Genomic DNA, 23,076 nt, shown 5'->3' on the forward strand with positions numbered 1-23,076 from the left:
TCCTGGAGACCCGAGATCGAGTCCCATGTCAGGCTCCATACAGGGAGCCTGCTCCTCCCTCGCCTGTGTCTCTGCCTCTCTCTCTCTCTCTCTCTCTCTCTCATAAATAAATAAATAAAATCTTAAAAAAAAAAAAAAGAATAGAGGATCCTGCCAGGTGTCCCACCCCAGATCATTTCTTCCACTACATCCCAGGAATGACCACTGACCTGACATTTGCAATAATTCTTTGTTTTCCTTTGTAGTTTTACAATCTTTTTAAGATTTTTGTTTATTTGAGAGAGGGAGTGCAGAGAGAGAGAGAGAGGAGAGAGAGAGAGAGAGCATGAGCAGGGGCAAGGTGTAGAGGGAGAGGGAGAAGCAGACTCCCTGCTGAGCAGGAGCCCAATGTGGGGCTGGATCCCAGGATCCTGGGATCATAACCTGAAGCAAAGGCAGATGCTTGCTGACTGAACCACCCAGGCGCCCCTGTAGTTTTACAATCTACTTGTAATTCCCCTCCCAAAACTTATATTTGCATAATTTTGAATTTATATATGGCATCATACTATATGTATTCTTTTGTTTCTGCCTTATTTTGTTCAATGCTATTTTTTGTGAGATTTTATTATGTGTGTTTGCATGTTGCTGTACTTCATTCATGTTTGCAACTGTAGTGTTTCATATGATGACTATTCCACAATTTATTTATCCATCCTACTGCATGGGGACATCTGGGTTGTTTCCCATTCGGTGCTTTTATAAGCAATGCTACATGGAATTTTGGGTAGATATGTCCTAGGGCAAATGGAAAAAAGTTTTTTAGAGGAATTTTCTAGAAATGGATTTGCTGGGTTGTAGGTTTGGGGCATCTTCACCTTTTTTTAGATGATGCCAAACTGTTTTCCAAGATGGTTGTACAAATTAAACACAGTGCATGAGAGTACACTGCTGATCACTCCTTGGTCTTACCAGACCTGTTAGTTTTTAGTCTCCTAGGAACTGTGTTAGCTTCACCGAAGCACTGGGCGCTGCGCCAAAGTCTAGCGTGACCCTCACAATAGCCCTGAGACATTAGCGTCATCATTCCCATTTTGCAGATGAGGAAGCAAAGGTCCAGCTGGTTTAAATCATTAGCAAATTGTTGTGCTGGGATTCAAGCTCAGGTCTGTGCATCTAGAACCTATGCTTATTCTGCAGTGTCATATGCTGCCTCTGGAAATGTTTGTGGGGCTATGTCCGGTATCAGTGGATACCTATGAGCGTCTTGGGGATGAAACTCCCTTGAGGAGAGCTAAGTGCCATGACCTTAGTCTTTGGTGCACATCAGAATCAGCCAGTCACCATCCCAAGTCCACTGAATCAGAATGGGCAACAATGGGGATCTAGACAATGCAAAGTGGTATCTCATTATGATTTTAATTTGCTTTTGCCTGTTGACTAATAACATTAAGCATCGTGTCATTAACTTACTGGTCATTTGAATTTTCCTTAGAGTCTGTTCAAGTCCTTTGCTCATTTAATTGGGTTGTCTTATTGACTTGTTAGGGTTCTTTATGTATTGTGGATGTAAGTCTTTTATAGTATATGTGTTGCAAATATGTTATCTCAGTCTGTGGCTTGTCTTTACATTTTTTTCAAGTCGTCTTTTGAAAAATAGAACAATTTAATGTTGCTGAAACCCAAATGAGCTTTTTGTTTTTGTTTTATGGTGTATCTTTGCCTACCTCAAGGTGGGAAAGACTTTCTGTTATATCAGGTATGTGTATTTTTAACACATTTCCCAGTTGGTACTGCTGTGCACCAGAGCTGGGGACCCCTAGGTATAAATGGTCACCCCAGGTTTGGGGTCAGATCTGAGTTTGACTTCCATCCAGGCTTGCCACTTACTGAGCAAGTCACTTTGTCTCTCTGAGCCTCCCTATCTGCAAAATGAGGCAAAAATAGGGCCTGTCCACAAAATTTGTTAGAGGGGTTCAATGAAATAAAGCTCAAACAGAACTTAGCAAAATGCCTAGCATGCAGAAAATGCTCTATAAAAGCTGTTTCTGTTTACATACTGGCTGGATTCAAGCAGCAGGATGCAATAACATGGTTTGTTGTTTGTTTTCAGTACATCAAGGCCTTCTACAATGAATCGTGGGAAAGAAGACATGGGCTTCCAATAGACCCAGACACTCTCACTCTGCTCTGGTCTGTGACGGTGTCCATATTTGCCATTGGTGGACTTGTGGGGACTTTAATGGTGAAGCTGATTGGAAAAGTTCTTGGGAGGTTAGTGGACGCCATCTCTGCTTGGGGATCCTCTCTGTAATGTTCAAAATATGTCTGTATCATAGTCAAGATCCCAGGAGAATTCCAATTAGACAGTCCAGCTGGAGAGATTTTAATGCCAGAAGAGCAAGGGTGGGGGGAGACAGGGCACCTGAGGTCAAAGAAGACTAGAGACCATGGACAATGGACTGACAAGCAGGAGCTGAGGTTGTGGAGGGCTGCATGGACAATCAATAAATATTGTCCAAACAGGGAGGGACTAGGGAAGTAATACCCTGGCTTCTGTTTCCGACCTGCTGCTGTGCCACTTATTGGTCAAACCCAAGTAGAAGCTGGAAACACCAGGAGCCTTGCTGGCACAGTCCAGGAGGCTCAGCTCCCAGTGCTCAGAGCAGGATTGGGAGGGAGGAGATGGATCTGGCTGCAGGAGCAAATGGAGAAGGTTCAGCACACTGTCTTAGTGATTGTTCCAGGTAAGTCCATAAAGGACAGTGTTTTGTCAGATGACTGAATGATAACTTATTAAACCAATCTCCCATGGACAGACATTAAGGTTGTTTCAGATCTTTTGTATTACAAATACAGTTGCAATGAGTGTCCAATACTTCCTGTTGAACTTTCCCGTCCGGGCCCTCTCCAGTCAGATCCTCTTTACCTCTTGGGCTTCATTTCTCAGTTATTTCTATCCTAGAAACTTATCTGAGATCAGATCTATTATCAATAAATTTCCCCAGTCATTCTCTCTGTATCTTCACTTGTAACTTCCTGGGGGATATTAAAGTATTAGTGGAAAAGTAGAGTCCCTGCAGCATTCGTGTCTGAACTTGACTCATGGGTCTTCCAGTTTCCAGTTGTGTGCCTTTGGCCAAGTCCTTTAATTATTTGAAGCTCAAACCTCCTCCTCTGTAAAATGCCCTGTAGGAAATGTTAGAGGGACTGGAGAAAATGAGTGGAGTGAGAAGAGTCTGTTGACAGAAACTCAGTAAAAAGAAGCTGCTCTTATTACCATCCTCCTCCTCATTATCCTGACACCCATACACAGGAAGTGCTCAACAGCTCCCCGTATTGCGTTGACCTGAATTGGAAAGGAGATTCAACAGACTCCAGAAAATCTTTCCCCTCCCCAGGGCTATAGGAACACTATTTAAAAAGGTGCCACCCCTTCCTCTACCCTTGGCCTCACATCCCCAACAAGGAGCAAGTTAGACTGACAGTGTTTCAAAGCAGACTTTTGCAAGGCTGGGGCAGGGAGCCATCCTGAAAGCATGCATGCCATGCTCATGTGGCCCCCCAGCGAGGCAGGGAAGGTGCTGACACTTTCCTTGACCCAAAGACCACTTCCAGGTGGCAACTAATGGGATCTCCATACTCTAGAGAAGTACACCTATTGCATAGTGGAGGGAGGGCTGCCATTTCCAGAGGTGCCCCAATGTATCAGACACTCACACACACTCTCATTGAATTTTCTTCACTCTCTGGGGTCCTGGGTGGGGGATGGAGTTGAGAGCTTACACAGAGCCTGAGCTCACGTTGGAATCCACTCCACAGCATCATGTCCCTTCCAGTATGCCAAGCAGATCTTAAGGAGGAGTCTGCTGGCAATGGTACTGTACAGTCCATGACTGTTTGACCTCAGGTAAGTGACCAGCTGGCCCTCAGATTGGCATCACGGATCAGGGTCCATGAAGTACTGTTGCCAAACCCCCGGCCTGGGCCCATTTCTGACCCCAGTTCTCTTATCTATTCTAGTTAGATAGAGTCACCCTCGGCCCCAGGATTCGTGGTCGTGACATATGCTTGCCTTGTGCCTGGGCATGGCACTTATACTCCAAGGCTGCCCCATAAGGAGTCTCTGAACCCAGGTGGATGGTAGAGGGAAAGCCACGCTGCTGTCGGGTTCTGGAGGTTGTGGCCCAGCAAGTCCTTACTCCCCAGCTTGCCAGGTGTGTGATATGGGACTTTGCTACCTCACCTTTCATCCAACACTTTTCCCTCATGTAAAATGAAGGCAATGAAAGTGACTTTGCAACTGTCAATAGCAGGGTGCAAAAACAAAAAAACAAAAAAAACAAAAAAACAAAAAAAAAAAAACCAAAACCAAAACAAAACAAAAAAAACAAAAACAAAAACCTGGAAGGAGTGGGAAAGAGACAATGTTTCAAAGAAATTAATTTTCTAAGTGAAGGAGGAGTTCTAGGCTGGAGAAAGATTCTATCAAAAGGTGTTGGTCCTTTTGCCCTGGCCAGCTGCCAATTCCTTTTCTCATCATTATGTGAATAAAAGTTGAACATAGATGAAGTCTCAGCTTGAATAGTAACTCTGTTGGGAGGAAAGGAGCAAAACCCAGAGAAGTCTGCTACCATTTATTCACTCCCTGCTACATACGAGTGCTTGACTTTCCATACCTCATTTACTTCTACAACTCTGTATTGTGTCCCTGGTCTACAAGCGTTGAGTCCAAGGCCCTGAAAGGCCTAGCAACTTGCCCAAGGTGACAAGAATGAGGTTGATCTGACATTCAGATCTGGTCTGTTTGATAAGAGCCTGTGATTTTCCTATCACATGGCGTCTATTAAAACTGCTTCTTGATGGCTCATTATTTGTCTCCCAGGGGTGCTGTTGGGGAAAAAGAAGAGGTTGGGCTTAATGTACAAGGCTGGTATGGGGTCCAGTGGAAGGGACTCAAAGATGTGGCTGGTGGGGGGAAATTTGGGTGGAGTTGGGGGGACCTCAGAGTCAGGTGAGCCTTGTCATCAGAGGTCCAGCAGGGGGCTGATCCTTGCTAGGACATGTTGAACTCATCTGTGATTTGGGAGAGGACTGCGGGAGCATGAGGGGCCAGGAATGGCCTCTGTAGATGAGTCACCCCATTATCTGGTCTCAGGGGTACAAGTTCCTTGTCTCCTGGAATCTCTGACTTGGAGAATTCTGGTTGAATCCTTCCCCTTCTTTGAGGTCATCTGTCCTCGGCTTAAATGGTTCTAGTGACCGAATCTTCCTTCCCTCATGAGACAGGATCGTGACCATGTTGGTGCATGGATCTGGCTAGAGGATCCACAGCGCTTACAGCTCATGAGGCCATGTATGAGTTACTCAAGTTCTCCAGGCTTTGTGTAGTGGCAAAATGAAGATAAAACAATGCCCGTCAGAAGGTTGTTGTGAAGATGAAATGAGACGGTGGATATAAAGTGCTCATCTCAGTGGTTGACATGGAGTCAGTGCCCACCTTACATTGGCTAGTGCCAGTGTCATCCATGTGCCCGTCTTCATGAGCTCTTCCTGAGGTGTGTCATCCCATCACTCAACAGAGCTGGTTGTGAATGTGTTCTTCCAGTCTCTCTGAAATTGGCCTCCTTACACATATCATTGGATCTAGTTTTTCCTTCTAGAGCAGAGCAGAGCAGAGCAAATATGCAAAATCCATAGGGAAACTCCCTCGGGCTTTAAAATTAGATCCTCAGGCATATTCCTGAGCAAGCCTTAAAACCACGTTCATCCATGCAGCAAATATTTTTGAACATTGACTGAGAGCCAGGCACTGTTACTGGCACCTGAGTGTCAGTGACAAACAGCAGAGCCTGAGCCTGCTGCCTAGCCATGAACAATCCATTCTGCACGTCACCATGGCCTTTGGAAGAACTGCAGATGGGTGGATGGGTAGTAGAGGCACAAGAAGAGGCAGCTGGTGCCTCTTTCAGTTTTAAATCTGGGTAAGTAAGCCCACCTAAGGGAGTGGATATGAGGATGGCACAAAATACTGTTTACAAAATGTGTCACATCACTCATGCCTGTGACAGGAACCCAAACTAAACTGGCTCAGGCCCAGAGGGAACTAATTGGCTCACATAACTGGAATATAACTCAGCTGAATCCACCTGTCTGTTTTCTCTGTCTCTCAGCTCTGCCTTGCTCTGTGTTGGCTTCTTGCACAGGCTCGCTCTCCCCGGTGGAGGCAAGATGGCCCCAGCAGCTCAAGGTGACACTGTTTTTGCTCAGAGTCCCCAGCATAGACTTCTCCTTCCAGTAGTTCTAGTAAAGTTCCAGGCCTGAATCTCATTTACTTGTGTGAGGTTGCATATCCTCAGAGTTTTTCAACCAGGGGCAATATTTTGCCCTCAGGGGACATTTGACGGTATCTGAAGGTATTTCTGGTTGTCACTGCTCAGAGGTGCTACCAGCATCTAGTAGAGGCCAAGAAGGATGCTAAACACCCTGCAGTGCACAGGACAGCCCTCACCACAAAGAAATTTTGGGCTCCAAATATAACTATTCCAGATTGAGAAATCCTGGTGAATAACATTCTAAATTTAATTTAAAATTACTGTATTATGTGCCCATTCCTGGAGTCACAGTGGGGTGGGGGCATGACCATGATGAGCCCCCACACAGAGTTAAGGGCAGGAGTGTTTCTTGGAGGAAATCCAAGGGACTCCCACCAGAAGAAGGATGATGGGTATTGAACAAGCAGTAACAACCAGCCTCCTAAACATCATGCCAGGCAAATAGCAGGTTCTCAAAAGTGTTTTTCTCCTCTTTTTCTACTTCAATATTTTAAAATGTGTCTTTGCTTTATAGAAGTGGGAATGAACATTAGCTCTCTAGGTGCCTGCTGGAGGAGTCTGAAATGCACATGGCAAGCACATACTAGGCTTGAACAACAGAAATTTCTTCTCTCACAGTTGGGGAGGCTTCAAGTCCAAGATCAAGATGGCAGTGGGGTTGGTTGCTCCTGAGTCCATTCTCTTTGGCTTGCAGGTGGCTCTCTTTGTACTATGTCCTCACACGACCATTTTGCCTAGGCAGGAGCATGCCTGGTATCTGTTCTTCTTGTAAGGACTCCTATCCCGTTGGATTAGGGCCCCACCCTCATGACCTCACCTAACCATAGTTACCTCCTTGAATGCCCAGTCTCCAAATACAGTCATGTTGGAGGTTAGAGCTTCAATAGAGGAATTGGCACATAATTCAGTCCATAATAGAATATATACACTGGTTCCTGAACCATCTCTTTCAGGCTGGAATTATCTTAGGAAAGCAAGTTCCCCAGAAGCAGAGCCTGCAAGGGAGCTTGGGATGCACATGTTTTGTTGAGGGAGGGCTCTTCAGGAGTTCCCTTGAAGGTGATGGAAGCAGAAGAGAGAAAAGGGGAAGAGAGCCAAGCCAGGCTGTGCTCTCAAACCCAGGCTGGCTTTGCGCAGGCATCTGGAGCATGAATTATACCCAGGAGCTGTCCCATCTGGGGCACACTCTCCTCCCACCACTATCCAGTCATTGGCTGTAGGCTGCTCTGGAGGAGGGGACCACCTTTTGGAGAAGGGCCAACCAGGAGCCTTGAGCAGCCACATGGACAAAGCGGGGGTTGGGGGAGAGCTGAGGGACAGAGAGGCACCCACCAGGATTCCTGATATTCCACCTCCATTCTGCTAGCCTTGAAGCCTTGCCAAGCACTGTGAGCCTTGCCATGCCAAGGACTGGGAGAAGGAAGCCCGTCCTGGGGTTCAAGGCAGACTATAAGGAGAAAGACTGGGCATGGTACACATGGGCTTCAGGAAGGCAGAGTTTCAAAATCTGAAACAGAGTCAACCAACCCTAAACTCGTAGCAACTTTGGTACAAGTTGTTTCTGCACCATCTGTTTGTCTGATTATGGGCACGACCTGTTTGGGGTTACAGATGCATGAGCTAGAAATGACAGTTAAAAGTCAATAAATAGTCACTCCTGCCCCACACTGCCCGCCGCACATCTGTTAGAACCAAATACTGGCCTTCACTGGGCTCACGTAAGACTTTCTGTTTCCCTCTGTCACATCACTTTGCATTTTGTGCTGTTACCACTTAATTATATTTCTGTCTCTTCCCTGCAAGAGCAGTTCCTTGATGCAAGAGCCACGTGTATACATGAGCCCTAGAACGTGGTGCAGAGGCTTGTACATGCTAGGCAAGCAATAAGGGTTGTTGGATAGATGGAAGGACAGATGGAGGAATTCTTGATATGTGAGGGTTTTTCTACTATAACTTCCCAAAGTGGCCACTTTTCTTTTGCTTACATACTTTCATTCACTCTTGCATTTATTTTCCCAGCAAATATTTATCAAGCACATGCTATATGCCAAGCACTCAGGAGTGAACAAAGTGAATAAAGTCCCTAAGGTAACAGCTCTCCAGGCAGAGGGAGCAGCAGCTGCTGCAAAGGCCCTGGGGGATGAACAGGCTCATCTTCTTTGGAGGTAAGACAGGATGTCAGTGTGGCTGGGGCCAAGTCAATGAATAGATGATGAGGTAGAGAAATCACAGAGATTAGATGCAGAGGGCCTTATAGGGCAGGGTTGGGACTTTGGCTTTTCTCTGAGTAAGAGGGGAGTTACTGGAGTGTTTTAAGAACTAGCCTGACTTACACTTTGAAAGGCTTGCTGTTAGTGCATCTGGGGAGGCTGGTTGGGAGCATCTTGCAATCATCCAGGTAAGGTGACCTGATTTGCACCAGGTTTGTAACAAGGCATAGTGAGAGGTAGTGAGAATTTTATGAGTTTGGGACATATTTTGGAAGTAGAGAAAGCAAGCCTTACTGTTGTATTATATGTGGGGAGTGAGGGAGAGAAATAAAAAATAATGCTAACATTTTTGGCCCGAGAAACTACTAGGATTGTGGTGTGTTGTTGTTGCTGTTTTGGTTTTTGGGTTTTGTTTTGTCTTTGCTTTTGCTTTTGTTTTGAAGTAGGGAAGACTTTAAGAGGAATAGGGTTTTTTGCGGGGGGAAAGAGGAGCAATATTAGGAACTCAGTTTTAGGTATATTAACTGTGAATTGTCTGTCAGACCTCCTAGTGACGATGTGAAGTAAGCAGTTAGCTATACAGGTCTAGCACTCAGAGGGGAGTGAAGAACTTGGATGTAAGTTTAGATGTCATAGTACATAGGTGACACTTGAAGCCAGAAAACAAGATCACCTAGGAAGTGTATAGAGGCCAAAGGAATAGGCTCAAGGGCTGAGGCCAGGAACCAACATTGAGAGGGTTGGGAAGATGGTAAGGAGGCTGGTAGGAGCAGACCTACCTGAGTGAGGGCTGGAAAGCATGTGAAGGAAGGAATGGCGATCACCTGTGTTCAACGCTGCTGAGAAATGAAGATAAAGTCTGAGCTCTGGTGGTGGGTTTAGCAACGTGGAGATCTCTGGCTACCTGACAGGAGCTGTTTCAAAGGCACAGTGGAAGAGACAACCTCTGGAGTGGATTTAAGCGAGAAGAATAGCTCAAGACAATGAGCATAGATGAGTGTAGTTTCCTTCTAAGATGGCAGCTACAGCACGTTAATGAGATGTTCCAGCAGAGAGGGAAAAATTGGTAGCCAGGAGCAAGAGAGGAAACTTGCTGAAGCAATGTTCTTGTGCAGGTGAGAGGGGGTGGATGGGCCTCAGAGTGGAGCAGGGACAGTACGTCCATAGGAACATGAGGGCAAACAGCATATGCGTACAGAACCAGGTAGGTTATTCCAGGTAGAGGGAACACATGACATCCTCTCCAGATTGCTTCTACTTTCTCAGTGGAGTACAGAGTGAGGTCATCAACTGAGAAGGAGGATAAGGGGACTTGAGGAGAGAGATGTGTGAAATGGTCCTATAGATGAGCAGGAGATTGAATGAACCAGGGAACCACAGAATGGCTGCTAGGAGTCCCAAAAGCCCACTTGAGATTGGGGTTCATGAACTTAAAGTTGACACCAGTTAACATAGTTGTGGATTGTTCTCCAGCCACATGCTCTGTGGTGTATGTGTGAGGTAGGTCAGGATGTAAGCAGGGTTGGAGGTTGCCATATAATGAGGGCAAGTGGGTCAGTGGGTCAAGGAGTTGAGGGGGTATGGCTGTTTCAAATGATGGATCATGGAATTCTGGCCGGGTAAGCAGGAATGGATGGACATGAGGAGGGTGAGGATTGGGGGAACAAGGTATGATCCTGGTTTATAGGCCAAGTAGCCTAAAGAATTGTTGGAAGGGTGGGTGGTGGCAGCCCTATATCCAGAGGTTTCCCATTCCACTAGGCCTTTACAAAAGTACTTTTTAAACCCAAACTGAAATAGTATTCCCTGCGTCTTTCACCATTTGGTCCTGTGCATGGAGCTTAAGCATGACCCAGTGGAAGCTCTCACATCTTCCCTGAGCCTTCTCTGGTCTGGGCTCAGCGTGCTGAGTCCCTTGGCTGGCCATTCCTCAGGTGACAAGCTCTCCATTCTCCTCATCACCTGATCACTCTTCATCGTATTTGGCCCCTTCTGCTGAGAGCTGATGATCTCCTGGACCGCACCAGAAGATTTTGCCCTATAGCAAGGCTCAGGACAATGCATCAGGTGTCCCAGGTCGGGTTCTCAGGGGTCACTGGAGTTCTGAGCTCAGGAATGGCACGGCCCTGGTCTCCCTTGTTTCTGTTGCTGTGTTCATTTCTGGGGAGGAATGGAAACACAATCATTAAAATCTCTGTGTCTGAACCCCAGTGAGTCAGCTTTGCAAATTATTTGCAAGTAAGGTTTCCATCCTCACTGGGACACTGTCAGGCTGGGGGTTATTTTGGGAAGGAATATATTAATAGGATGAACTCACTTAGAGGGCGTGCAGCCTTGTTTGCAAATGTTTCAAGTCAGACCAGAATGTGACTTTAATATTATCTACATCACACAAAACAGACCATCACGTCCAGTGCAAGAGCTCAGGCTAAAGCACTTGGTGGCATCCTTGACTCCTCTTTCCCTCCACTTCTGTCCAATACATCTGTAAATTCCAGCAGCTGCCTTCAAAGCACCCCAGGATTTGACCATGTCTCACTACCTCCACTGCTACCATCCTGGTCCTTATCACTATCAGTACTTGCATGATCCATTGCCAAAGCTTCCCAGCTGGTCTCCCGTATCCACATTTACTTCTACAGCCCATGGTCAACATAGAAGACTGCATGATCTTGTTAATATAAGATTTCACTCAGGCCCATCCCATCCCTCTCCTTAGAATCTTCCAGGGGCTGCCCATCTCTTTCCAGGTGGGAACCCAGGTTGTCATGGTACCTCATACAAGACCCTCATGAGCTCTCCTGCCAGTCTCTCCACCTTCCTTCTACTACTTGCTCTCCTCTCCTCTGCCACCAGCTCTGCTGGCCTCACTGGCACACCTGAAAATAGCCCGCATCTGACTCTTGTACCTCCCTGCCAAGATTGCTGCTCCCTGATATTCATATGGCTCATCTACATTCCTTCTTCAAGTCTGTGCTTAGATGTCACCTTCCCAGATGTCTCCCTGCATAAACTTCCACCCATTCCCTGCATTAGTTTTCTCTACAGCATTTTTCACCATCTGACATGCTACATATGTTTTATTTTTACTTGTTTATTGAGAAGAACATAAGAGCAGGGACTTGGCCATTGTCACAGCTATATGCCAGACCCTAGGATGGTGTTCAGCACTCAGTCCACACCCAAATGTGTGTTGAGTGAATGAATGTAGATTATTAGAATGTAGAATGAATGAATGATTATTGAAAGAATGAATGGTTGTGAGTAAATATGGCAGCCACCATTGTGGATAGCTTAGTTTCAGGGCTCCAGTGATGTTAAATCTCCCATTTAAGAGTATGTAAACGTTTCCTTTACGTGGGAAATGGGTAGCAAGATTACCTTATTCATAGTGTCCAGTGAGTATAAAGCACTTAAAATAGTGCCTGGCATATATCAAGTACCCGGTGTCTGTTAGCTATCACCATGAATTTTATTTTATTTCTTTTTTAGTTTATTGAGGCTCCAAATAAGTTCTAGGTGCCATCCTCAGCATTTTTCATAAATAATCTGATTCTTAGAGGAGCCTTACAAGGTAGACATTGTTATGTCCATTTTACAGGTATGGAAACCAAGGCTCAAAAAATGTAAGAAATCTGCCTGAAGTTGTTGAGTTAGCATGTAGCTGGGCTGTCCAAGTGGGAACAGTACTGGAGGTGGATTCAGGAGAACATTTTTCCTGCCAGCAGACCTAGAAGGTAAAGGAAGACTGAGAACAGGACAGAGCTGGGACAACAAGGAGGAAGCCTGGCTTAACATGACTTGCCTCCTAGAATGTACTCCTTCATTTACACAACAGAGATATGGGGCACCTGTATGTGCCAGGAACTGGTTTAGTGGCTGGGGCTACAGTGACAAGACAAAATCTTTGCATACATGGAGCTTATACTCTCGTAGAGTGCATGCCAACATAAACACAAATAAATGTGGGCTAATATCCTGTGTTGTTGGGGCTATAAAGAAAAATAGAAAGGGGGTAGGGTAATGGGGGATGGGCCCTGCACTTGGAGGGAGTAGCCACAACAGATAGTGTCAGAGGTGGCATTCGAATCACTTGAGTGAGCTGACACTCATACAATGAATAGAGGGGCTCCCAGGACATGGGTCATGAGGCACTCCCAAGAGATGGTGGGAAGGCTCATGAGCATGAAGACACAAGTATCAGATGGTGTGACAAAGGCCATTTCATGCAAGGTTTCATAGGCCTCAGTGAGGAGTTTATCCTCAGTGTAGTGGGAAGTCACCAGAAGGTTTTTCAGTTAAGGGGAAGTATGTCAGTGTTTGCTTTGAAAGGCTCTTCTGTGGACCATGAATTATACAGCAGCACAGGAGCCACCCAAGTCTCTTGCAGTTGTCAGAGCATGAGATGCTGGTCTGCACCACTGCGGCACTGTGGATTGGAAATGCAAGAAGTGTGTTGCTCTGAGATTTATTTTGGAAGCTGTGTAGGTATGACTCAGTGATGGATTGCACGTAGGTTGGAAGGAAAATAAGAGATGTAAGTATTATTTTATTCCCAGATTGTTGGTCTAAGCCACTAGAGAGTGGAGGCTTTATTTACTCAGATGGGGAAGACTGAGGAAAGAGGGGTTTGGATTCATTTGTTGGGGGTGGTTAGCAGTGGGAGCTCAAGAGTTCCATTTTAAATATGCATGGCTGGAGATGCCTGCTGGACATGCAAGTGGAAATGTCTAGGAGGCAGTTGGACATGTAAGTCTGGGTTGAGATGAGTCATGGCCAGAGATATATTTGGGAATTGTTATCAATTAAGGTAACAGGACTAGGTGAGATCACTCAAGGCGGAGAGTGTAGAGAGAGAGGAGGACAAACCAGCCTCAAGACTGGGGAGAAAACAGGAGAGGACAGGATCCCAGATGTCCCAAGAAGATTCTGTTTCCAGAAAGAGTGCACAGTCAACCATATCAGATGCTGCTGAGAGGCTGTACTGGGGGAGACAGCGTTGTCAGTTGTGTGTGTCAGAGTGTATGTTCCTGATGATCTTCACAAAGGCAGTCTCCGTGGAGTGCTAGCAATGATCTAATCAGAGTGGGACAAGGAAAGAAGGGGAGGTGAGCAGACCATATTCTTTAAGGAGTTTCACTCTAAAAGGAAGCTGAGACAGGGACAGTGGCTGCAGAGGGAAGAGGGCCAAGACACAGTAGCTGTGGTCATATGGGAATGATGGAGTAGAGGAGTGGATTCTCTCTGGTAGTGGATAGCCAGTGGCTCTTACCTTTTTGGGGCAGTTTTAGCCACTTGCCGGGGAACCCCCACCTTGTAACACCTCCACCTCATCCTCTGTGAATTGTCCAGTTCACAAATGCTGCAGGATACAGGTGTAAAAGATGAAATGAGATAATTTATGTAAAAGCCATGCTCTTCCTTGACTCTTCTAAAGGTCTCTTGCTGAGTCTGCATCAAGGATTGAGATTCTCTAGGAATGGACCCAAGAGTCTCTCTTCTTATGCGCTGTTAGTGGATCTGATGAGCAGCCAGCCTTGAGAATCACCAACCAATGCCAGCATTATTGCTACCAATATCACGATTATCTTTCTAGCATCAAAGGTCCAATTTATCTGGAGCAGGGGCATAGGAGTCAAGGTGTAATTTCTGATCAAGTCCTTTATTTCTCTTTGTCTGTGGGTTATGAAACCTATTGTTTTGCTCAATATCCAAGAACCTTCTGAGTCTGGCCTCAACATTCTTCTCTTGCCTCCCCTCTCTCAACAACCTCTTCACAAACTTGACTTACACTGGACCCTACACCCACAGGGATTTGTGCTGTGAGGTCTCAAGGAGTAGAACTGGGGCCAGAGAGGAGCTACAGGGAGAACATTTTGGCTTGTGAGAAATCACTTTTTCACAGGCAAGCTACTACCATACCTGAGATGGAAGGCCAAAAGGCAGGGGCAGCACTCCTGGGGCCCATGAGCCAGGCGCACTTGGTGGAGGGGGGCAGGTTGCTGACACCACAGAGAAGGCTGGGGCCACAGAGCAGATGTACCTGCTGCAGTGGAAGCAGGGAGACAGGAGGGAGGTACCCAGCCTCTTTTCCCCAGGGGAGACTAACAGCGGCCTCTCATTGGCCAATCCTACCAGAGAGCTGGGAAGCAAGGGAGTCTGGGAAATGTAGTTCCCTTTGAGACAGGAGAGCAGAGAAAGGATTCCCTGGATAGACAGGCAATTGAGAGGCACAGGTCCCACTTACACACTCTCAGCCTCAGTATCTTTACTCCTTTTTAAAATTTTTATTTATTTGAGAGAGAGAGAGAGAGAGAGAGAGAATGAGAGAGAACCAGCGGGGGCAAGGGAGAATCAGAGGGAGAGGGAGATCCAGACTCCCCACTGGGTAGGGAGCCTGATGCAGGACTCCATCCGAGGACCCTGGGATCATGACCGGAGCTGAAGGCAGATGCTTCACCAATTGAGCCTCCCAGGTGCCCCTCTTTACTTCTAAGTGACTTCTGTGTGACAGTTTATTTTTCTGTGTTCCTCACTAGATTTAAAACCCCGTGAGGATGAGGACAGAGATGACTTCCTCCCGATGGTAAAGCCATTGTCTAGCACTCACTAAATATTGGCTAAGTGGATACGCTGGTGAAAGCTCTTGCTGTGAGAGTGCAGGTCTGCCCGCCACCACCCTGCTCTCTTCTTACTGCTGACATGTCAGTTCCTCAGAAGACTGAAGGGAAGGGCTGTGAACAGTGCACAGATGTGGGGCACCAGGATATTCGCACTATGCTTTGAGGTCTCACTAATAACAGAAATTAGTACCTTTAGGTTCATCTTATTGAAGCCTGACTCTGTGACCTTCTGCATCAAAATAAGGGAGGTCAGCCTAGATTGGAATTTCTATTTTAAGTCTTGGCTAAATCATAATTTTCCCCTCATCTTGACATCTATTTAAATTAATTTTTTGACAGTGATATTGTATTTATATTTTGAATAATTAATACATTTGTATGGTATAACTTTCAGAAGGATGAAATGATTGTAAAGTAGAAAGTTTCCATTGCAACTCTCTTCAGTCAGATCTCCTTCCTAGAGGCAATCTGTGATGCCACTTTTTTGTGTATCTCTTTCAAAGTTTGTGTCTGTCTTTGCATGCATGCATACATGTGTGCGTGCACACACACACACACACACACACACTTCTTTATTGCACAAATTGTTGCATATTCTACATAAAGTCCTGTACCTTGCTCTTTTCATCTAACAATATATCTTGATCTTCCCATATCAGAATATAGAAAGCCACTTGTGGTTTACTGTGTGCATAATGTGCCTTCATATAGATGTATCATAATTTATTTAAATAGTCCTTTGCTAAAGGACACTTGGGTTGTTTACAGTTGTTCACCATTGAAAGTTGTTCACCAACATAGAAGATGTTGCAGTGAGCAGTCCTTGTACCATCATCACTGAGCTGTGAAAGTCGTTAGCTTTGGGATTCTCCAAGAAGATGTAGGAAGGGGGAAAAGTTTAATGGAAAGTTTGAGATATGTAAAAACTAGTGTGAAGAGCCCTGGCCTGGAATTTAAGGGCTCTAACTCCTAAAGGTAATGACAAAGTCCCTTTTAAGTCCCTAGGTTTTTTTTAATTTAGAAAATAATTCAATATTTATGAACTCGTTGAATTATTAGGGGAAAAATATCCTGTGGAGAAGCTATGATGTTTTTCTCCAGCTTCTTGACTCACTAGCTGTATAACAAAATAAATTTCCAATTTGTCTATATTCTGGTTAGCTTATCTATAAAATAGAGATAAATAAAGTACCTACCTCATAGGATCATTTTGAGCAGCAAATGAGCTACTCATGTAAAGTGCTTAGAACAGGGTTTATCACATAGCAAGAGTTCAGTAAATGTGAGCTATTACTATTGTTTTGTAAATAAGGAAAGTAAAACACAATCAAGTACAGTCACCTAGCTCATAAAAGCTACAACTGGTGCAGGGACCCAGGTCTCCAGACCCCCAAACAGGTCACACTTCTCAACTATGACATTTTGGGGATATGTTCACAGAATAGTGATAGTAATCCTGGCACAGAGCAGCTAATAGTATTATTGCCATAGGAATTTGGCTGACCGTGTTCAAGGGGATTAGTTCAACATCACAGATAGTGCTGTAGTTCATCAAATTGAAGAGGTCATCATTTATAAGAAGCATTGTTACATGAACTGCAGAGAAGGAAGGGAGGGAAGGAGGGAGGGAGGAAGGAAGGAAGGAAGGAAGGAAGGAAGGAAGGAAGGAAGGAAGGAAAGCAGGAAGGCAGGCAGGCAATAAGGAATTGATAATATACAGTAGTGCATCAGGGAATTTATTGGTCATGACAGCACCTTTGAAGGTGATCTAATCAGCCCCAGTGGTGAACCCAGAGGGAGGAAGTGCCTTGCTCAGGGTCACACAGCCAAAGGTGGCAGTAGGGGCCCCTGGGGCTCTGGCCCCTGTTCCTGACCCTTAGGCCAGTGCTCTTCCCACTGTGCCTGAGTCTGGCTCTGCTGATCATTCTGAAGGGCCTTATCCCTGCTCCTGGGACGAGTGGGTTGACATCCTCATGGTGGGCCTCCTCATCAAACCACCCATTTTTTTTTTCTAGGAAGTACACTCTGCTGGTCAACAATGGGTTTGCGATTTCTGCTGCATTGCTGATGGCCTGTTCTCTCCAGGCAGGAGCCTTCGAAATGCTCATTGTGGGACGCTTCATCATGGGCGTGGATGGAGGTGAGCCTTCACCATGGCTGGACAGGGGTGGCAACACATTACTCAGGGGTGTTTTGAATTTGAGTGGAGTTCAGAGCTGTCACATGACTGGGCTTCCTCTAGTATGGAGTTACCAGGGACTAAAGATGCAAAAAAGTCTGCATAAAAGAGGCCAGTCCCATTAGATGGTCCACTCATGGGGCTCTATCATATTAATTGAGAAACACTGAGTGGGAAAGACCCAAGTCAGTTCCATAACTTTTGCTTTGTCATCTTCACTATAAAATTCATATTCCAAGGTCATCTGTGGTTCCCAGGGAGTTTTTAATGAGGGTTTTATTTCCTGTTTGGGCTTCTGGCTTATTTATTCTTTCATATATTCACTGAGCATTCATTTTTGAAGCATCTGCTGTGCCTGGCATTCTTCTCCATGTTAGGGACACAGTGGTGAATGAAATCCCCCAGTCCCTACCCCTGCAGCTTACATTCCAGTGCATGGACAGATATATAACTAGATACATAAGGTAGGTGGGGGCAAGTCCTAGGAGAAAAATGAAGCAGGACAGGGGGATAGTGTGGACTATTTTAGATAGGCCAGTCAGGGAGGACTGCTCAGTGGAGGAAACATATGAGCAAAGACTGGAATGAACCAACAGTGAGAACCAAGTGAGTATCAGGGGGCTTGGGATTTTGGCCAAGAGAAGAGTGTATTGGCCCTGAGGTGGGAGTCATGGTTGGTACATTAAATCATGGCTGGAGCTTGGTGAGCTGGGAGAGAGTGTTTGCAGATGAGGTTAAAGAGGGGCCGGTCATATCACGTAGGGCCTTGTAGGATTTGTGCTGAGGGCAATGGAAAGCCAGAGGAGGTTTGAGAGGAATGTGACATGAGTTGGTTTTGTGTTTCAATAGGATTCCTCCTGCTTCTGTGTAGAGAAGAATGTAGAGGAGGGCAGGAGTGAAATCAGGGAGCCAACTGTCCAGGGGAGATAGCCATGGCAGGGCAAGATGGCAGCGAGGTGCAGCCGGTTGCTGGCTGTGGGGTGTGAGAGAGCAGGAACCTCAAAATACATTGCTAAAATCAGCCAACCAACCAACCGACCTTGCTTTCTTTCTAAATACCACAAGTCTGTAAGGTATTACCTGTAGGCATTTGTGGAAAGAATGAAAGCTTTTGGATTAGAAATCCCTACCTTTGTGTCTGAGCTCTGCTGCTTGCCAGTGACTGACTTCTGACAAGTTGCTTAATGGCTTTGGGCCTTGGTTTCCCCATTTGTAAAATGGAAATAACAATACCTACTTTGAAGTGCTGTCATAAGGTTGACATGGTGATATATATATATATATAAAATCTGCCAAATGCAGTTGGAACCTGTGAGCCCATTAAAGGCTAATTCCCTTCCTTGCTGATTCTTGCACAATGAGAGTGGGCACCAGGCTTCGGCAGTGAGCTGCACAACAAGTGTACATCAGGGAGAGGTGAGCAGGAGAGTGAGTGCCTGAGGAAGGCAGGGGAAAAGACTTCCTGCCCCTTACCTGCTTGGATGGCAGGAAGCATTTCCAGATTAGTTATAACCAGACCCGGGGTAAAATTATTCCTCTGTCTCAGTATTCAAGTAGGAAGGAGTTAGCTATAGAAATGTTAATTTGTAAGAATAATGCTTGGAGTTTTCTTTTTAATAAATTTATTTTTTATTGGTGTTCAATTTGCCAACATATAGCATAACACCCAGTGCTCATCCCGTCAAGTGCCCCCCTCAGTGCCCGTCACCCAGTCACCCCCACCCCCCGCCCACCTCCCCTTCCACCACCGCTAGTTCGTTTCCCAGAGTTAGGAGTCTTCCATGTTCTGTCTCCCTAATGCTTGGAGTTTAGGTGGTGTTTTATAATTAACCAGTCATGTTGGTGGTTTCCTCTGCTCTGATCTCCTGCTAATGCTGAAGGACTGTTATTTTGTCATTTTGCGTCAAGGACACTGAGGCTTAGAAACATGGGACAGTAAAGTGGTTAAGGTTGAGGGCTGTACATTCTACACTGACTGGGTTTTCCCACTCACCTGGCTTAATTTCATTACTTTGTATCAGTTAGATTTTGCTACATTAAAAAAAAAAGCACCTGAAACATAATGGCTTAAAGCAATAACCTTTATGTTGAGCTTATAGTTCTGTGAGCTGGTGGGACAGTACTTTTTTTTTTTTTTAAGGATTTTATTTACTTATTCATGAGAAACACAGAGAGAGGCAGAGACAGGCAGAGACAGGAGAAGCAGGCCCCATGCAAGGAGCCCGATACGGAACTCGATCCCAGAACTCTGGGGTTACTCCCCAAGCCAAAGGCAGACGCCCAACCACTGAGCCACTAGCTGTCCCTGGTGGGGTAGTTCTAACGTGAGCCAGCTCCACTGCTCTCTGCTGTGGTGGGCTGCAGAGCAGTTAGCAGTGGGGATACTGCAGATGATCTCACTCACTTGTTTGGTTGTTGGCCACTGGGTTGGTCTCAGAGGATCCCAGCAGGGCCAGCTCATCTCTGCTCCCCGTGATCTCTCGGCCTGTGGTAGGGGGATTCTCAGAGTGCTGCAGAGTGCTAATGGGAGCGAGACTTCACAGGCAAGCACTTGCTGAGTCACTGCTCATGGCACATTTGTCAGTGTCCCACTGGCCAAGCCAAGTCCCATCCATGACCAGGGGCATCATTGATGTCAGAGGAACCTAAGCCCCAGGGATGCAGACTCCAGGGGTGTGAACCCGTGGGGCCACACAGCAGCATTCTGTCTCGCTGTCTTAGCCTCTTTCCCTGACTTGGCAAAGGGGCTTGCTTAATCAGAAGGCCTCTCTGGTGGGGTATGCAACAATTAACTGATGGGAGGCATGTGTCAAGCACTTCGTACATTCCAGGCCTACAGTGCCTTCCCCCAATGCCGGGAATGGTGATGGGATCATTGCCATAATTGGTGCTATTATTTTTATTCTCAGCTGATAAGGTACAGATCCTGGGTGTGGACGGAAATGTCTGGTTTCAGAGGCCCTGTCTGCTTAGAACAAAGGCTGGGGGAGATGCCCACCAGAGGCTCCTGAGGGCCTCCCTTTTGGGCAGGTTTAGATTCTATCCATTAGCCTCTTTCCAGTTGTTTTGTCTCTCCACCTATTCTGGGGGAAGGCGACACTTACTACACAGAACGTTTCTCTCTGAGTTTCCTTTGTTAAAAATAAGCTGGAATTGAAGAGAGGTGCCATTTTTATAAAGCCCCATATTCAAGTCAGATGTCTGTTAGGACCTTTTCTGATAAGTTTTTCAAAAACAGAGAAAAAAAGGGTAAAAACAAGGAGAGGAGAAAAAACCTGACTCCTCTGACTTCTGGAACCTAGCCTATTGGAGGTAGACCAAGACATGCAGGCTTTGTGTCACTAATTCTCATAAAACCATCTCAAAGCAGAGACAGGGACTTTCAGGCATTTAAAGTAAGGCCATTGGTCAGAAAGAAGGGAAAATTGCTGGCCAGGAGATGAACTGGCTGTCCTGCTTGTAATAAATAATTGAAAGCCAAATAATAAGTCTGGAGGATTTTCGGAAGGCTATGCTGCTCAAGCCAGGTTTGTGGACAGTATTTGGGACCATAGTAGAAACGCAGGACACCTTCCCCAAATGTCCTTCCTCTAAAAATCTTGGCAAACAGATAAACACACTTTTACATTGAAACAACTTGATGCAGCATGGTGTGAGAGACAAAAAAAATCCATGCAGATTATAAAGTCAAAGTAGAAGAGTACAGAGGTGTTTTGTGTTTGTGGAAGGTTGCATTGGATAGGTTCCTGCCAAGCCCTCCCAGGACCACACACTCCCCAGGTGCAAGTCCATGTCCACTGCACTAGGAGCTCTCCCGTGGACAAGCTCATCTACTGAATTAGTTGGTCTCAGTGTACAGATTTGAGCAGGAGCATTTAGAGAAGCATCTGACGTGGAAAGAACATGAAATCGGGGTCAAGGATGTGACTTTAAATTCTGGTTCTACCAGTGACTTGACAGGTGACTGTGGGACCACCATTTCACCTCTCTGGGCTGGTAATGTCATCTAGAAAGCAAGGAGGATTGGACTCTACTAGCTGAGGTCGCTACCAGCTCTAAAAATCTGTCTTGGCTCCTTTTTGTACTCACCTTGGAGCTACTATCTTGAATATTCTCTTAAAGCTTCTGCACCTCACATGCCACACACAGCTGTATTGCTCACTCATTAAACATCACAGAATAGGTGATTGTGAAGTAAGAGTATAGGGCAGAAACACCAGCCCTCTCTCTGGTGGGGTCAGCTCATGTGTACCATACCCGAGGACCTCCCCGCCAGTTATGTCCCAGCACGGGCTCCCAGCAAGGGTGTGGGCTGCTCTTATAAGCATATTATTTATTATTTATCATAATCCTGTCTAATGCCCCAAAGATGCTCATTCACATCCTCACCCCTGGAACTAGCTTACATGGCAAAGGGACTTTGTAGATATGATTAAGTTAAGGACCTTAGGTGGCGAGTTTATCCTGGATTATCCAGGTGAGTCCCATAAAATCACAGGGGCCCTGATAGGTGAAAGAGGAAGGAGGAGTCAGAGCCAGAGAAAGGAGACATGAGGGTAAGAGTGGAGGCTGTAGTGATACAGAGGCAGGGAGGGACCATGAGCCAGGGGGTGTAGGTGTCTCTGGAAGCTGGGAATGGTGAGGAAGCAGACTTTCCCCTAGAGCCTCCAGAAGGATCACAGGCCTGCTGTCACCTTGATTTTAGCCCAACTCCCATTTTAGACTTTGGACCCCCAGAACTGTGTGATAATGAGTTTATGTTGTTTTACATCACTAAGTTTGTGGCAGTTTGTTACAGTTGCAGTAGGAAACTAGCAAAAACACTAATAATATTTATCATTACTGATATGAGTCCAATTTTAACCTGACAAAGAGCATGTGAGGTGTTCAGAAGGGTGGATTCTGGCCTCAGCCCTGCTGCTTACCAGCTGGGTGACCTTAGACAGATTTCTTTACCCCTCTGAGCTTCCATTTCCTCACAAGTACAGTACAGATAGCAACAAAGCTACCTGACAATGTTCAGGTACTATATAGGGGTGTGTCTCTGTGTGTGTGTCTGAGTCTGTATGTATATGTATGTGTATCCGTGTGTGTATGTGTGTCTGAGTGTCTGTGTCTATGTATATTATGTGTGTGTGAAAAGAAAAAAATTAAAATATGCAATTAAAATAGCATGTGAATCAGGAAGGCAATAAGAGAAGTTGGTGTGTATTAAATTCTTTGCATTGTCCAGGAAATACTAAAAGTACTAATTTATATTAGATTTCACTAAAACATGGATTCATGAAATGATTTCTGGAGCAATTATTAAAAGAAGAGAAAATAACATAGAAAAATCAAATGACTTAAAAATACTTAATCCAGAAGAAGGCAAGAGAAGAGAGAAAACAATATATTCCAACTAAATTGAATTTAAATAAAGATTTAAAAAAACAATATAGAAGAGTGCCACATAGAATAGCAAATGGTAGGATATTATATTTAAACACAAGCATATCCATAAATAGACTTAATACTCCAATTAAAAGGTAAAAATGATTGCCTTGGATATAGCTTAGATATAAAGATATAGGAAGATTAAAAAATAATTAAAAATAAAAATTAAAGATATAGGAAGATCTAAAATAAAATAAAAATATGAGCATAGGAAAAATCTATGCTCATAAATCCAGTACTGCAACACTGATTACAGACTAAGTAGATTTTTTTTTATTCATGAAAGACACAGAGAGCGAGGCAGAGACACAGGC

The 23,076-nt window shown here is 45.3% G+C and overlaps 1 protein-coding gene and 1 long non-coding RNA gene across 4 annotated transcripts in view; one reads left to right on the forward strand and one right to left on the reverse strand.

Annotated features, from left to right (window-relative positions):
- SLC2A9 (solute carrier family 2 member 9) overlaps window positions 1-23,076 on the forward strand; it is a 205,612-nt gene that overhangs the window by 43,122 nt on the left and 139,414 nt on the right. For both annotated transcript variants that reach the window (XM_077878366.1, XM_077878360.1), the window contains 2 exons: window positions 2,093-2,253; window positions 17,163-17,287. In XM_077878366.1, the coding sequence (XP_077734492.1) occupies window positions 2,093-2,253; window positions 17,163-17,287 (286 nt within the window). The remainder of the gene's footprint in view (window positions 1-2,092; window positions 2,254-17,162; window positions 17,288-23,076) is intronic.
- LOC144301392 (uncharacterized) lies at window positions 10,299-21,481 on the reverse strand. 2 transcript variants are annotated; one of them, XR_013368218.1, is made up of 2 exons: window positions 21,416-21,481; window positions 10,299-10,684 (listed from the first exon to the last, which is right to left on the reverse strand). It is a non-coding gene; the product is annotated as an uncharacterized LOC144301392 (long non-coding RNA). The 2 variants fall into 2 exon arrangements; XR_013368219.1 differs by lacking the exon at window positions 21,416-21,481 and adding an exon at window positions 13,797-13,889.

This window comes from Canis aureus, chromosome 2, assembly GCF_053574225.1.
Source record: "Canis aureus isolate CA01 chromosome 2, VMU_Caureus_v.1.0, whole genome shotgun sequence".
Lineage (NCBI taxonomy): Eukaryota > Metazoa > Chordata > Mammalia > Carnivora > Canidae > Canis > Canis aureus.